The 15,282-nt window shown below is 34.3% G+C and overlaps 1 protein-coding gene across 1 annotated transcript; it reads left to right on the forward strand.

The window, feature by feature from the left end:
* Positions 1-12,769: 12,769 nt before the first annotated feature.
* LOC141398171 (enhancer of split m4 protein-like) lies at positions 12,770-13,147 on the forward strand. The gene has a single exon (XM_073975403.1). It carries the CDS (start codon positions 12,770-12,772, stop codon positions 13,145-13,147), a length of 378 nt encoding a protein of 125 aa, XP_073831504.1.
* Positions 13,148-15,282: the final 2,135 nt, after the last annotated feature.

Below are 15,282 nucleotides of genomic sequence, written 5' to 3' on the forward strand. Positions count from 1 at the left end.
AGAATTTGCAACCCGTTCGCGGTAGGCTATAGAGGTAGAATTTGGATTTGGGCGACGGATAGTGTTTGAGTCCTGAAATTTGAAATTAGGATTACTATTGGAGTGTAGGACTGAGGTAGTAAGGGTACGAAAAGTACTAAGTGGTACTACCTGTGGTACAATTTGGATTTGGGGGAACGGATAGAGCTGGAATCCTGGAATTTGGTCAGACTGTTGTTGGAGTATAGGATTGAGATGGAAGTAGTTTTTGAAATTTGTACTTATGGGTACGAAATGTACCAAATGGTACAACTTGGATTTGAGTTTACGGATAGCGCTGGAATCCTGTTATTTGGAATTATGGTTACTGTTGAAGTGAAGGATTAAGGTTGTTTTGGAAAATCGAATTGTACAGAATTTGGTATAATTTGTTTTTGTGTAAAGGGGTTTTTGGAAATTCGTCGTAGAAAGGTATGAAAAGTGCTAAAGTGTACTAAATATGGAATCCATTGTATTAGGTAAACGCGAAGAGCTAGAAATCTGAAATTTTGAACGAATGGTCATTGATGGAGAGTTAGGAAGATGTACCAAAGGGTATTTAGAAACTCGACTTATAAGTGTACGAAAAGTACTAAAAGTTTCTAAATTTGGTAACAATTGCATATTTTTAATGGATAAAGCTAGAATCTTCAAATTTGGTATGGGAATCAAGGTTGGGAAATGGCGTTGAAATAAGGAAATGGTTTTGGAAGTTCGTATTTATGATTACGAGCAGTACTAAATTTGGATTTGGGTGAACGGATAGAGCTGGAATCCTAAAGTTTTGAATTAAGATTACTGTAGGGGTGTAGGATTGAGATAGTTTTGGAATTTCGTACCATTGGGTACGAAAAGTACTAAATGGTACTAAATTTGGTACAATTTGGATTTGGATGAACGGATAGAGCTGGAATTCTGAAATTTGGAACTAAGATTACTGCCGGACAGTAGAATTGAGGTAGTTTTGTATTCGTACTTATGGGTACAGAAAGCACTAAATTTGGTACAATTTGAATTTTAGTAAACGGATAGTGTTGGAATTAGGAATTAAGATTACTGTAGGAGTGTAGTATTGAGGAAATTTTGAAAAGTCGTAAGTATGGGTAAGAGAAGTACTAAATGGTACTAAATATGGTACAATATGGATTTGGGTGAACGGGTAGAGCTGGAATCCTGAAATTTTTGTTTGGGAAAGAAATGGTACTAAATTTGATACAATTTGGATTCGGGTGAATTAATAGAGCTGGAATCCTGAAATTTGGAATTACGATTACAGTCGAAGAGTAGGATTCAGATTGTTTTGAAAAAGCAAACTTATGGTTACGAAAAGCACTAAATGGTACTAAATTTAGTACAATTTGTATGTAGGTGAACGGATAGCGGTGGAATCCTGCAATTTGAAAGTATGATTATTGTAGCCCTGTTGCGTTGAGGAAGTTTTGAAAATTGGTACGAAAATTATAAATTGTTCTAAATTTAGTACAATTTTAATTTGGTTTTACGGATAGAGTTTGAATCCTGAAATTTTGAAGTAAGATTACTACTAAAGTGAAGGATTGAGGTAGTTTTGGAAAATCTTACTTATGGGTACGAAGAGTTCGACTTGATACTAAGTTTGGTACAATTTGGAATTGGACGAACGGATACAGCTGGAATCTTGAGATCTGTAATTATTATGGAATTTACTGTAATTATTTTGTATTAATGTCCGTGTATGGCTGAGATATGTCGTCGAAATACGTACCATAAGTATACGAAAATTACTTAATGGTACTCAATTTGTTTTTGGGTGTAGGGACAGTGCTGGAATTTTTATTTTTTGGAGTTAGGGTGTGTATTGGTGTGCAACGTTGATCTCGCTGTTAATGTGTAAGGGTGAGATACGGCTGATCTTTTTGAAAATCGAACTTAAGGGGTACGTACAGTACTAAGATAAAAATAAATATTTATTAAAATTGGTATTAGTGCGACCAAATTTTCAGTGTTTGTAATTTCCATATTATATATTGTTTATTTGTTTTTTTATATCCTTTCCGCATACGAAGTAGCGGGCATTTTTCTAGTGATAAATAAAACTAAACAGATTATGATAAATATGAGATACTGATCCCGTTTTGAAAGATTCCATGGCGAGGTAACCTTAATAGTGGGGACAAGAGTGGTTACGGCAAGATACATCCATTTCTACTTTTTTGAAGCTTTGCCGCTACTCTAAGCTTATTTCTAGGAGAAGTGGATCATGCTAACTGAAGAATATCACTTTCTTTAAACAAGATTTAATACCAATTAATTGGGGATATATCAATCATTCTCAGCGGGAAAGTTTTGTACCCACAACGAAGACTAAAAATCAGGAGGTAACGTTATATGAGGGCTACTACTTCTGTAAGATAATGTGGCTAAAACCTTCAAAATACGGAAAATCGGGCTGTACCTTTCTATGGGAGCTATACCAAAACGTGGACGTATACTGACACATTTCTGGAAGAATGTTTGGAAGCCCAATGAAGACTTAATGCCAAATTTCAGCCATTTCGGTTGGATGTTAAGGCGATAACCGTTAAAATACATACAATCGGGAGGTACCCTTCTATTTGAGTTATATTAAAATACAGACCTATGCTGATAATTCTTTTCTGGAATGTTTTATACCTCCATCGAAGACTAAATACCAAACGTCATTCATTTCGGTTTGATAATGACACTGAAACCTTGAAAATTCCAAAATTGGGTGGGACAGACCTATGGGGGTATATGAAGGAAGGGTATAAAAAATAGTCCTCACAGAGGTCATCAAAAGCTTCTTTATGGTCCCAATTTCTAAAATCGTTTAAAAACTTCTTTAAGCTTGATTTTTAAATGTAATCGTATCAGATCAAAATATTCTACAAAATTGTTTATAAATTCGTTAATGTTCATAAAATTTTGCTATAGGTCTCAAAACTTGAAATCTTATTTAAACCCCAGGAATCTGTAAAAATTAAAACATTTCATATGAAATTGTCTTACAAAACATAAGTTTAGGGGCACTTTCACTATAGGTCACCGTACAAATTACATCTCTATTTACATTATAAAGTGTGGTTAAATTTGAAGAGCCTATGTTGAAGGTGAACACACCTTAATATTAAGTTGTTATAATATCAGCCTTTAGGCTAACAAGGGTTTAAACACTTGTCGACTCAGACAATTTGAAGTCGATTTACCCATGTCCGCCTGTCTGTCTGGCTGGTTGGAGCGCACGATAACTTTCGAACGAATCAACCGACTTGGTCCGAAGTTTGGAGCTCGTAATATTTTGCCCAAGCTTATTTTTACTTCCAGACATAGACCAGTGCACAGTGGATCCACTTGTATGGAGAAAGTGGTCAAAAATATTTAGAGTGTAAAAATCAAGCCAATGCGCCGGTTACAGCTTTGTGCTGCTGCGAAGAGTGTTTTAAGAAACCACGAGCGTAGCATTTTCCCCCCTTTCCCCTTTGGAGGGGGTATACGGTAAGAATGGTTTTATGCTGTTAATACAAAATTACATGAACAAATCTCAATTATCTTATGATGCAAAAATAGGCTTGGGGAAACAAAACAGTCTCTAAAACTACATAAAATCCTACTAATTTAGAGGATTAAAAAAATTTTATTTTTTGTCTGAAAATTTGTAATTAAGATCTTATAGCGTTCTTCCTGGAAAGCACGTACAGCCAACGTAAAACAAGTTTGGAAGAAGATATCTCCATCTTGCCACTGATGCCAATTATGTTAATGTACGTGTTCAGATAACAGAGTTATACGATAATATATCCATATAAACCCTATTCTAGGGCAGCTTTTGTCGGTGACCCACCATTTATAGTCTGGCACTAGATGGCAGCTGATTTTAATACTGAATAATCACCCATGACCTACTTTGGAAAATTATTCCCGAGGTGGGCACTGGTGGGCATCATGACTAGCTAGAGTTAATCATCGCAATTTTTTTTAGATAAAAGCGGAATTTTTTCTTGTTTTGGAATAAGGGTACGTTTTTTAGCATACAATGGGGAAAAGTACTAGAGTACCATTTACGATTCCAGGTTCTGCAATATAACTATAATTAGAAGTATACGTTCTGAATATCCACATTTTAGATTTGAATATATTTTATACTGTTTAGTCCGTTCAGTATATACAGACATGCATAAATTGGCAATTATTGTTCTTTGGTCAAAAAGCTTCTTTGGAAAAATGTTCTAACTGCCGCTTTAATATTGATGACATGGTTTTAGTTTAATGCACTAAAAATATATAATTTTAAATATCGATCTATATTATACGCATACAACCCCTTAATACAGAATTGGGAAATGTTCACTCCTCGACGAAAAGTAATGGATTATTGTTATACCCATCCACGATGAATAATAAGCAAAATGAAGAACACCCAGTGATTAGTGCAAAATAACATCACGTATGTCTTGTTCATGCTAACCACACTTGAGTTCTTTTGAAGTATTATCTAACGTTTTTCCTTATTAATAAGAAAAACAAAGGTTAGCGCAGCCTTCAACTGTAGCCTGGAGCAGCTTCGCCACTTTTACGCTTTCGCTAGCGCCGATTTTATTGAAGCACCATAAAGATCAGCAAAGAGAAAGTTGTAGATCTTCGATTAACTCATAACTTTCCCTCGGACGATCTTTATGTAGCATTAATTAAATTGGCTACAGTTTTACTTACAAAAAGAAAAAAACTTTAGCTAATGCTTCAAAAGAACTTAAGTGTGGTACTGCTATGTAAGACCTACACCAACGCCCTAAGGAGGCTTTCTTTGTAATGTGGGAGGTACCCGAAGGAGTGGACAAATATATCCATATTGAACCTGATCTATATCTGATAGATATATTAGGATGTATAAAGTATAAACAAAATCGGTTACTTCCTTCAAGAGGTATCGTGCGCACAATTTTATCAAACATTTGTGAACTTTTGTGGGGGAGGAAGGAGTGTACCGATATGGCTTATCTTCAAACTTAAACTAAGTTTGGACAAAATATTATGAAGGGCAAATTTTGGACCTAATCGGTTGACACGTTCCAGAGTTAACGTGCGCTCCAGCTAGCCAGACAGTTGGAAAGACAGCCAGACGGACGGACATGGCTAAATCAACTTCAAGTTGTCTGAAACTGATTCCATCCAAATATACTGGTGGTCTAAAACCATTATTTCGATGAGCACATTTTGTCCGTATGAATGTGTTTAAGCCTCGTTAGCATAAATGCTGAGGGTATAAAAAATGTAGAAATGGGGGAACTTTCCGCCACGTAAACTTTTTAAACCTTTCTCATTGTTTTATTCTACGTAGTTTTCTATATCATTATTATTATTATTATTATTTTTTTTTTGTGGTAATTATTTTAACGTTCGTTGTCTTTTTTTGTGTAGAGTTAAATTCTTTGTTTTATACCAACACACCAAGAGACCGCAATATTATTAACGTCCAACCAATAATAAAAACCCCAATTATGTTTTAAATAGTAAAATTATATTTGTTGTTTTTTTTTCTTATAAATTAAATAATTTTCTTAAATTATCACAGTTTTTAAAGCTTCTTCTTTATAACAGATAATTTTCGATAGAAATGGAAGACATCTGAAGAAGATGATCAAAGTTTTCAGTATCTAAGCTTGGGCCCAACGATCTTGCATGTAGGCAGGAACACAGTCGACAGCCGAGGTCCAAAAGAAAGTACCTTGTTCGGTGCGAACAAAGTGAACAGGTACAGTGGTTGTGTAATCAAACTCCTTTTCACTTTCATGGGATTCGTTCATGTCATTTTCATAGGATTCAATTGAAGCACAATCTGATAATTCAAGGTTGTTATTGCGGCTATTTTCCAAAGACTCGAAGGATTCCATTGAGTCAGCAGTAGCAGCTTTCTTGGATTTGCTTTGTGTTTTGAAGATTTGTTTAAACAGCTTCTTCATGCTGGAACTTTTCTTCTGGGAGATAGTGATATCCATGGTTTGGTATTGGTTTTGTGTAATTTCTACGCACATTTTGAATGTTGATTTTGTTCGTCGGTGTTCTTGACAAGAAGACAAATCAAATGGGAATGATGTTGTTTCGTTGGATTCTTTGGTCTTTTATACCAGCAGGAAATTGGAAAGGACATGCAGGTAAATGAAAATCTACTAGTTCCTAAACAACAATTATTGTCGATCTATTGTTCTGGTGTTGATCAACCTTTCTGACCGTGGGAACGTCTAGTGAAAAGTGTTTTGGAAACAATTTTGGAGATAAGGATTTATTCGTTTGTTGTTGTTTTTTGGTACACTTACTGTGGTAGATTGTGCACGTGTAAAGGTTATTCCAGGTAAACGAAATACTTTGTTTGTTCCCACGCCAATACATCCTTGAGCAAAATATATTGAATGCACGTGTTTTCTTTTGTGCAGTAGGTTAAGGAGCTAAACCTCATTTGGAATAATTACAATTGTTAGGAACTTTGCATTTGCTTTGTTTCTTATGGGACACACTTTACTCGTACTGAAAGCGCGTGATAGAAGGTAAATGCAAAATGAAACATGTTTTTTGAAATTGTTTATTTATTTTTTGCAACCATTGCTCATATCTGAGAATCGTTAAAAAGGCAGATTCATGAATATAACAGAGGAGCCGCACAGAGAAATAGTGTCAACATTATTTTCCTGTTATGATGTAATTAATTATTAATTTATCGTCAACTAAGTGAAGACTCCCGTGGACGTTGCACATTTCGTCGTGCTGACATTGGGATCCACTTAGGGGGTGTGAAACAATGATATATATACGGCACAACACTAGCTTAAAAATTAGCGTTTTGAATTGAAAGAATTGACGTGCTTACTTATAGCCAATAACTTGGTAAATGTTTAATTATAACTAAGAGGAAGGATTGCACGGGACCGAATAAAAGATTACTCGGCGTATCATTTTTATACCCTCAGCCTTTAGGCTAAGGAGGGTATATACACTTTGATACGATGAAAATGTGCCTCATCGAAATAATGGTTTTAGACCCCAAGTATGTTTGGACGAAATGTGTTTCAGACAATTTGGAGTCGATCTAGCCATGTCCGTCCGTCTGTCTGTCCTGCTGGCTGGAGCGCACGATAACTCTCGAACGGATGAACCGATTCGGTTCAAATTTTGGCTTTCGTAATATTTTGCCCAAACTTAGTTTAAGTTCGAAGATGAGCTACATCGGTCCACTCCTTCCGATACCTCCCCCACAAAAGTTCGAAAATGTTCGGAAAGTTTGTGCGCACGATAACTCTTGAAGGGAGTGACCGATTTGGTTCATACTTTGTATAGCGTAAACTTTCTACTAGAGTAATATAAGGTTCCAATATGGTCTCAATAGGTCCACTCCTTCGGGTACCTCCCACACAAAATTTCGGAAAAGTTCAGTTTAGGGCCATCTCTCGAATCGCTTTGATTTTTGTTTTAGCAACTTGTATTCACTGCCCTACATACGACGGTACAAGTTTCATCAGGGGCAAGTCCATACTTCCTGCGAAAATAGCATGAAAGTTGCAGAAAACCCCCTATGACACCGTGTGAGGTGGTTGGAGCGCAAGATAACTCTCGAACGGATCTGCCGATTCGGTCCAAAATATGGCCTTAGTAATATTTTGTCCAAACATAGTTTAAGTTTGAAGATAAGCCATATCGGTCCACTCCTTCGGGTACCTTCCCCACAAAAGTTCAAAAATGTTCGGAAAAATTGTTCGTACGGTAACTCTTGAAGGGAGTGGCCGAATTGGTCTATACTTTACACATCCTAATATATCTACCATATATAGATCAGGTTCAAATATGGACTATATTTGTCCACTCCATCCGGTACCTCCCACACAAAATTTTCGGATAAGTTCACTTTAAGACCTGATATCGAATCACTTTGATTTTTGTTGAAGCAACTTGTATTCGCTGTCTCAATTACGATATTAAAAGTTTTTTTAGGGGCAAGTCCATACTTCTTGAGCAAACAGCCCGAAGAGTGTAAAAACCCCCTATGACACCATATGTTGTGGCTGGAGATCCACTTCCATAACGGTCAATGTCGATCCATTCCTTTTAGTATCTCCTCCGCAAAACTTTTGATCTTTAATCCTAATCAACATTTTTGTCGGTTCAAACGCCCAATTTTTTTAAAACCCCCTAAATACATACGTATTTTGGGAAAAAATTGTTTCAATATACACATGCTGAGGGTATACCTCTGTCGGCAAAGCCGACTGATACTTTTTTACTTGTTTATTTAGCTGTTGATATCAGTAAAAAAAACTATGGTGTTAACATTTGAATAAAGTTGAGGATCTCAGCCTCTAGCATACAGTAGAACCATCTCGTAGGTTAATGACATCGTCAGAGAAATAGAAATATACACCTTTCTCCTCTCAGCTCCGCATTTTCTTCTCTCAGCTTGGTCGATGCACATTTAGCCTTTTCGATGTCGAGAAATTTCTTACTTTATTTGGAATTTACACCTAAACTTAATCAGTAGTCTTTTATAAGGGAACATAAAATGCCAAATTATTCCCGGATTAGGGATACGCAATGAAATGCAATAATCGATTTTTCGATTATTCGGTTTTCGTGAAAAACTTAAAACTCGATTTTCGGTTAGTCGATTATATGAGAGTGTCCTAAAAGTCGACTTTCGATTAATCGTTAATCGCCGAAAACCGATTATAATCGAATATAATCGACCATTTTCGTTGATGTGATCCGTGATGGTTATATGTATACAAAAAAGTTCCGTTGATTACGCGGTTTTAGCACACCCAATAGTCAACTACGACTAATAGTCGATCACGATTAATAGTCGACTACGAATAATAATAGACTACGACTAATGGTTGACTACGAATAATAGTTCACTCCGTCTTCTGAAAGTCGATTAAGAATAGTCGATTATCCGGTTTTCGCACAGTCAATAGTCGACTACGATTTTTAGCAATTTTACGGCTAATAATCGATTAATCGATTAACCGAAATCGATTTTACGTATCCCTATCCCGGATACGATTTGTACCAAATAAAATGAGGGTTCGTTTTAGATTACGATTCTTTTATAATGCTTTATTGGCTATACTTCAGTTATTCACAGTTACACTTACTGCATAAGATCGCGTAATAATGCACAATGCTTTATTGGCTATACTTCGGTTATTCACAGTTACACTTACGGTTTAAGATCGCGTAATAATGCACAATTAAACTCCCAGCCGCTCCTTTCCCGTATTTATATTTGCCCGCTGCTTCATAGACTGTTCTAGTCCCTTGATCTGGGAGGTTCTACAATGTTCCGGCGAAATGCTAACCGATTGGTAAATACACTCATTTACGCATATGGTAATTTTCAAATTTCCTTTAAAATTCCAAAGAAAAAAAATTAAATATTTTTTTGGCGAGCACATCCGCCATTTTTGGTACATGGGTTACGAAAAAAATCGTGGTTTCAAATCTGTTCGCGTTCACAAAATTGGATGCTGCACTCAAAAGTTATGGAGGGTTTTAATCTCTTATAAAGAAAAAATATTTGAAAATTCCTATTGCGTTATAATAAGGACATGTATATATGAATCGTTAACAGCAGTTGATATCTATGCGTAGATGCTAAAATAGTTGCTAAATTTATTTTTATTTTCGCGGAAAATCAAAAAATATTGAACAAATCATGGAGTAAATTTTATTTATTCTAACTCAGAGTCCATAAAAATCTCTAAACAAATAATTTAAAAATACGTACAGAATCTAGACAACGCGTAGAAAAATGTGAGACCAAAATTATAAAGATCGCGTTTATAACTTGCATATTACAGCAACAACAAAGAACGGAAACTTATTGTTGGAAATTATTTCAAAAATATATTTTTTGGTTAAATACGAAAATTTTGAAAAAAAAATTTTTGGGAGTTATTCTATTATTTCGCTAAATTTCCATACAAATCCTGAAGTATTTTGCTTAAACTTCTACAAGAAAAGTAATTAGTCATCGTGAAAGTATATTTGCTTTCTGTGATAAGCAATAGAAATAAGAACTAGAGAGTAATATTAAAATTACAATCAAAGAAAAAACATAGAAGTTAAAAACCGTATAATTCGCGAATCCGTTTAAAGCAGTTGAGGTGCACGTGATTTTCGGATACAGGGAGTCCATGTCTATCAATATGCATGGATTTTCCCATGTTTCATTCAGCGGCCAAAGTGTGCCATCAGTTGCATCTTACTATTCAAAAAACCTTCAAGTGGGCAAAAATTGCGCGATGTGCATATGATTATAAGGTGCATCCGATTTTAATGGTCCCCTATTAAAAATACGTCAATATAAATTATTTTAGACAGATTCGTCAAGAACTGCGGATGTGCCACCACATTCTATTTTGGGATAAATAGGGATATTACTCCCGAATCTTTGTAATTTGTGACACACCTTTTTGGCAAATATTATAATCGCGTATAAAGGATTACATTTATATAAAAATAATCAAAGAAAATCGCGGTTCAATTCGCGGAATTGTCAAAATATATTTTTGCAGATTTTCCTACTTTCAGGGTATCTATATCTGGCGTTTTAGTGGATGGATTCGAATGCGGAAGGGCTTATTAGATCCGGCACGTAAAAAAACTAAAATCACGCTGGGTTCAGGGGTACCAGTACGACAGTTGTAAATTTTAAAGCCAAAAAATAGGTTTTTTCAGAAAATTTACGCACCAAATTTTCGCCTTTGGACTCCTATTACTAGGAAGCTGTACGGAGCACACTCATGAGATATACATCGAACGACGTGGAATCGCGAGTTCTACAATCCTATATACTAGTTTCGATTATTATCTAGTTGCACCCTCTAATTATAAGAAAAATTCGAAAAACACTGAAATCAAAACTTCAAAATATCAGCATCGATTTAAGGGGGAAGCAGTGTATATATCGAAAAGTCATACACTAGAACCATGTTGCCCAAGGGGTATTCTTTAGTTCTCTCTTTGAGCACAGGTTTGAGTTTTGCGTGGTTTGGCCAGAAATCAAAAAAGAACACAAAAAAACTTGTTTACTTCAACGTATTTTTCCCATTTTTTTATATTACCACCAACGCAGCTTCCACGAAAATTATTTGTTATAGTCCATATTATAAGATCGTGGCTAAAACACTTCAATTAATATAAATATATTCATATTTTATAAAATATATTAACAGTTCGCGACTTATTAAATGGTGAACCTCAACTTCAACGATTGTAAAACTTTTTTGAATATTACCATATACAAACAGACCGGTGAGTGTTAACAACTAATGGGGCTGTGGTAGTAAATAAGGGAGAGGAGAAGGGGCTACAATGTCACATTGAAGAAGCATAATCGAATAATGAAAATAAGTAGAAAGAAAGAGTACAAAAACAATGGCTAAGTAAACAGTGAACATTAAGACCAAGCGATAAATTCATAATTGTAGTAAACTCCATTCAGTTGTTGCTGCAAAACTAATAGAGAGAAAAAGAGAACAGAAAGTGTACAAAAAGAACAATAGCAAAGCAAACCTAGGAAAGTAGTGATTTGTATTATACACATTAATTATTGTTGTAAATTTGATTTAAATATTTAGATTATTTTAACCAAAATTATAAAAAAATACTTTACAATTCAAATTCTTAAATTAGCAGAAATTCGTCTAAATTAACTTAAATACACCAGTAACTTTTGTAAAAATATATTTATTTTTTGACTGTTATCTTACCGTAATTGTAAAATCAGAAACAGACAGTTGTAATATACAAAGTAATTTTTCTACCATAAATCCATTGACGTGTATCCTTTGAGGATTTTTGTATAGTTTTTGGCGTACATGCTACACAAATAAAGTGCTCTAATATTTGGATTAATCCAGTTCTCTCTTTTTGATACGAAGGAAGGTATGGTTATCTAAGGTAAAGACAATAATTGTTTGCTCCAATTTCGATATTTTTCAAGTAAGTCTGAATTATCCTTCGGTCATCAGCAATCTACATGCTTTATAAGAATCAGGTTTTGAGAAAAAACATCAAACTAATCGAATTTAAGATTATCTAGAAACGATATTTCTTATTCGGTGTACAGATGATGGTTCGTTAGGATTTTTGTTTTACGGTAGTGCTTTTCCCCAATAATAAACTTGTATCCTTTTAACAGTTAATTAGTCATAATATTACTATAACAAAGGAATACGGGCGACCCCTAATATAACTGACACTCGCGACACGAGGCTAAATGGTAAAACAGAATTGTATCGTCACTCTTGTCATCTCTTTCAATTGAAGGTTGGTTTTGTTAGTGCTTTGCGACAAAGTCTTGAGATTCATAAATAACATATACCACGCTTTTCAATGCTTCTTGTGCTGTTTAGGTGCGTGGGAAACATTTCCAAGTGATAGTATTTCGGTATTCATTGTAAAGGTATTTTATGGTTTAGGAAAACTGCCTGCACGTGCATAACACAAAACACAACAACAAATTTGGAATCCTTATCAGGATTATGGATGCTCACTAGACGTTCCCACGATTAGAAAGGTAGAGCAGCACAAGAACAATAGAAAAACACCATCTATTGTTTCGAAACTGGTAGAGTTTATTTAACCTGCATGTCCTTTTGTCTATCTTCTGAGGGTATATAAGACCAAAGAATCCAACAAAACAGTATCATTTCCATTTGATTTGTCTTCTTGTAACGAACACGGAATAAAACCAACATTCAAAATGTGCGTCGAAATCTCACAAAACCAATATCAAACCATGGATATCACCATCTCCCAGAAGAAAAGCCCCACCATGAAGAAGCTGCTTAAACAAATCTTCAAAACACAAAGCAAATCCAAGAAAGCTATTACTGCTGACTCAATGGAATCCTTCGTGTCTTTGGAAAATAGCCACAATGGCAGTCTTGAATCGTCAGATTGTGCTTCAAGGGAGTCCTATGAAAATGACATCAATAAATATTATGAAACTAAAAAGGAATTTGATTACCCCTCCGCTGTACCTGTTCACTTTGTTCGCACCGAACAGGGTACATTCTTTTGGACCTCAGCTGTTGACTGTGTTCCTGCATACATGCAAGATCGTTGGGCCCAAGCTTAGTTACTGAAAACTTTGATCACCTTCTGCATAGGTCTTCCATTTCTGAGAATTGTTAGCTGTTATAGAAACAAAACAAGCTTTAAAAACTGTGATAATTTAAGAAAACTATTTTCCAAGAAAATAATTTAATTTACAACAAAATATTTATTTATTTAAATATTTATTACAATTAATTATTTATTAGAAAATATAATTTTACTATTTAAAACTTAACAATAGTTTTTACTATTGGTTGGTGTTAAGATTGTTACAATACTCTTTGTGAGCACCGACGTAGCCCCCCGAAATGATTTTCGTTCGCACAGACTATTTGCTTATGTTACACATTTTTTAAATTTTGAGAAAAATTTTTAAACTTTTTTAATTATTTTAAGAAATATGTAAAATATTTACAAGAAGTATTACAGAGAACTATTTAACTACATTGGTATTATTGTCCAACATATTTGAAAGTATAAATATAATGAACAATTTAGGTTTTTGAGCAATATTCTGCATAGTTGTTGTTAAGTTTTAGGGTGTTGTTTAGCATTCAATCGTAATTTTAGACTGACTGTAAGTGTTACTGGGTTCAAAACAAGACGTTTATTTGTATTTATTGAATGTTGGTAGCATATTACGGCCAATACTTTGGCTTATAAACAAACAAACATTCTTGCGATATTTTGTTTTTGAAAATTTTTGTAACAGCAATTCAACAATAAAAAATAAAATCTCTTAATTTTTGTGGTTTTGAACTTTTGTATACATATATGGCAAATAACAAAATTCCTTTGCAATTCCATTTGAAAAAAATTAAAAAAAATTTTCGCGAGCACATCTACGATTTTTGGTATACAGTTAAAGGAAAAAAATCTGGTTTCAAATCTGCTCGCGTTCACGAAATTGTCCGATGCTCGCAAAAGTTATAGCGGTTTTTATCCTCTTATAAAGAAAAAAATATTTTAAAATTTCTTATTTTTTTTATTGAGAAAATGTAAGCATATATCAGTAACAGCATTTGATATCCATCCGTAGATGCACCAAAATTTCCAAAATGTGTTTTTATTTTCGCGGAAAATAAAAAAAATTAAAAAAATCTGACAATAAATTCAAATTATAATAACTCAGAGTCCTTATAAACCTCTAAAAACTATATTAAAAATAAGTACAGAAACTAGACAACGCGTAAAAAAATGTGAAACCAAAATTATAAACATTGGCTTTATAAATTGCATATTATAACAACAACAAAAGAGAAACAACTCATTGGTGGAAAATATTGTTACAAATATATTTTTTGGATTGTTTCGAAAAATTAGAAAAAAATATTTGAGAGTTATCCAACTATTTCGCTAAAATCTAATACATAAATTAAAGTATTCTGCTAAAACTTTATCAAAATATATGTTTTACCATCGTGAAAGCTTAACTGCATACTGTGATAACTTATAAGGATAGGAAATTAAGAGTAATATTGAAATTACTATCATTTAAAAGATATGAAAATTAAAAAGCCTGTAACTCGCGAATTAGTTAAAGTCGGTTGATGCGCATCCGATCTTGGATAAAGCGAATCAATGTCTTTCAATATTTATGCATATTTCGATGTTTCAGTCAGCGGCCATTGTGTGCCGCCAGTTGCATCATGCACTGCAAAAAACCTTAAAGTTGGTAAAAGTCGCGCAATGTGCATACGATTTTGATGCGCATGCGGTTTCATCAGCGCCCATCAAAAATACGTCAATATACACCTATTTCAAATAGATTCTTCAAAAACCACGGATGTGCCTCCACATTCAATTTTTGGCGAAATACCCATATTACCCGCGTATCTCTGTTTTTTTATGACACGTGTTTTCGCAAATATTATAATTGCGAATAAAGGATTCCATTTATGTAAACAATTTTAAAGAAAATCGCGGTTTAGTGCGCGGATTTGTCAAAATATATTTTTGTTGATTTTCCGATTTTCAAGGTATCTATATCCGCGGTTTTAGTAGATGAATTCGATCGCGGAACGCTTCATTAGAACCGTCGCGTAAAAAAACTAAATTGACGCGGGTTTCAAACGAAATTGAATGGCACTTGTAAATTTTAAACTCAAAAAATAGGTTTTTTAAAAAATTCACGCATCAAATATTGGCCTTTAGACT

This window comes from Musca autumnalis, unplaced genomic scaffold (assembly GCF_047663935.1).
Source record: "Musca autumnalis isolate F117 unplaced genomic scaffold, ASM4766393v1 scaffold_3, whole genome shotgun sequence".
In the NCBI taxonomy this organism is placed as follows: Eukaryota; Metazoa; Arthropoda; class Insecta; order Diptera; family Muscidae; genus Musca; species Musca autumnalis.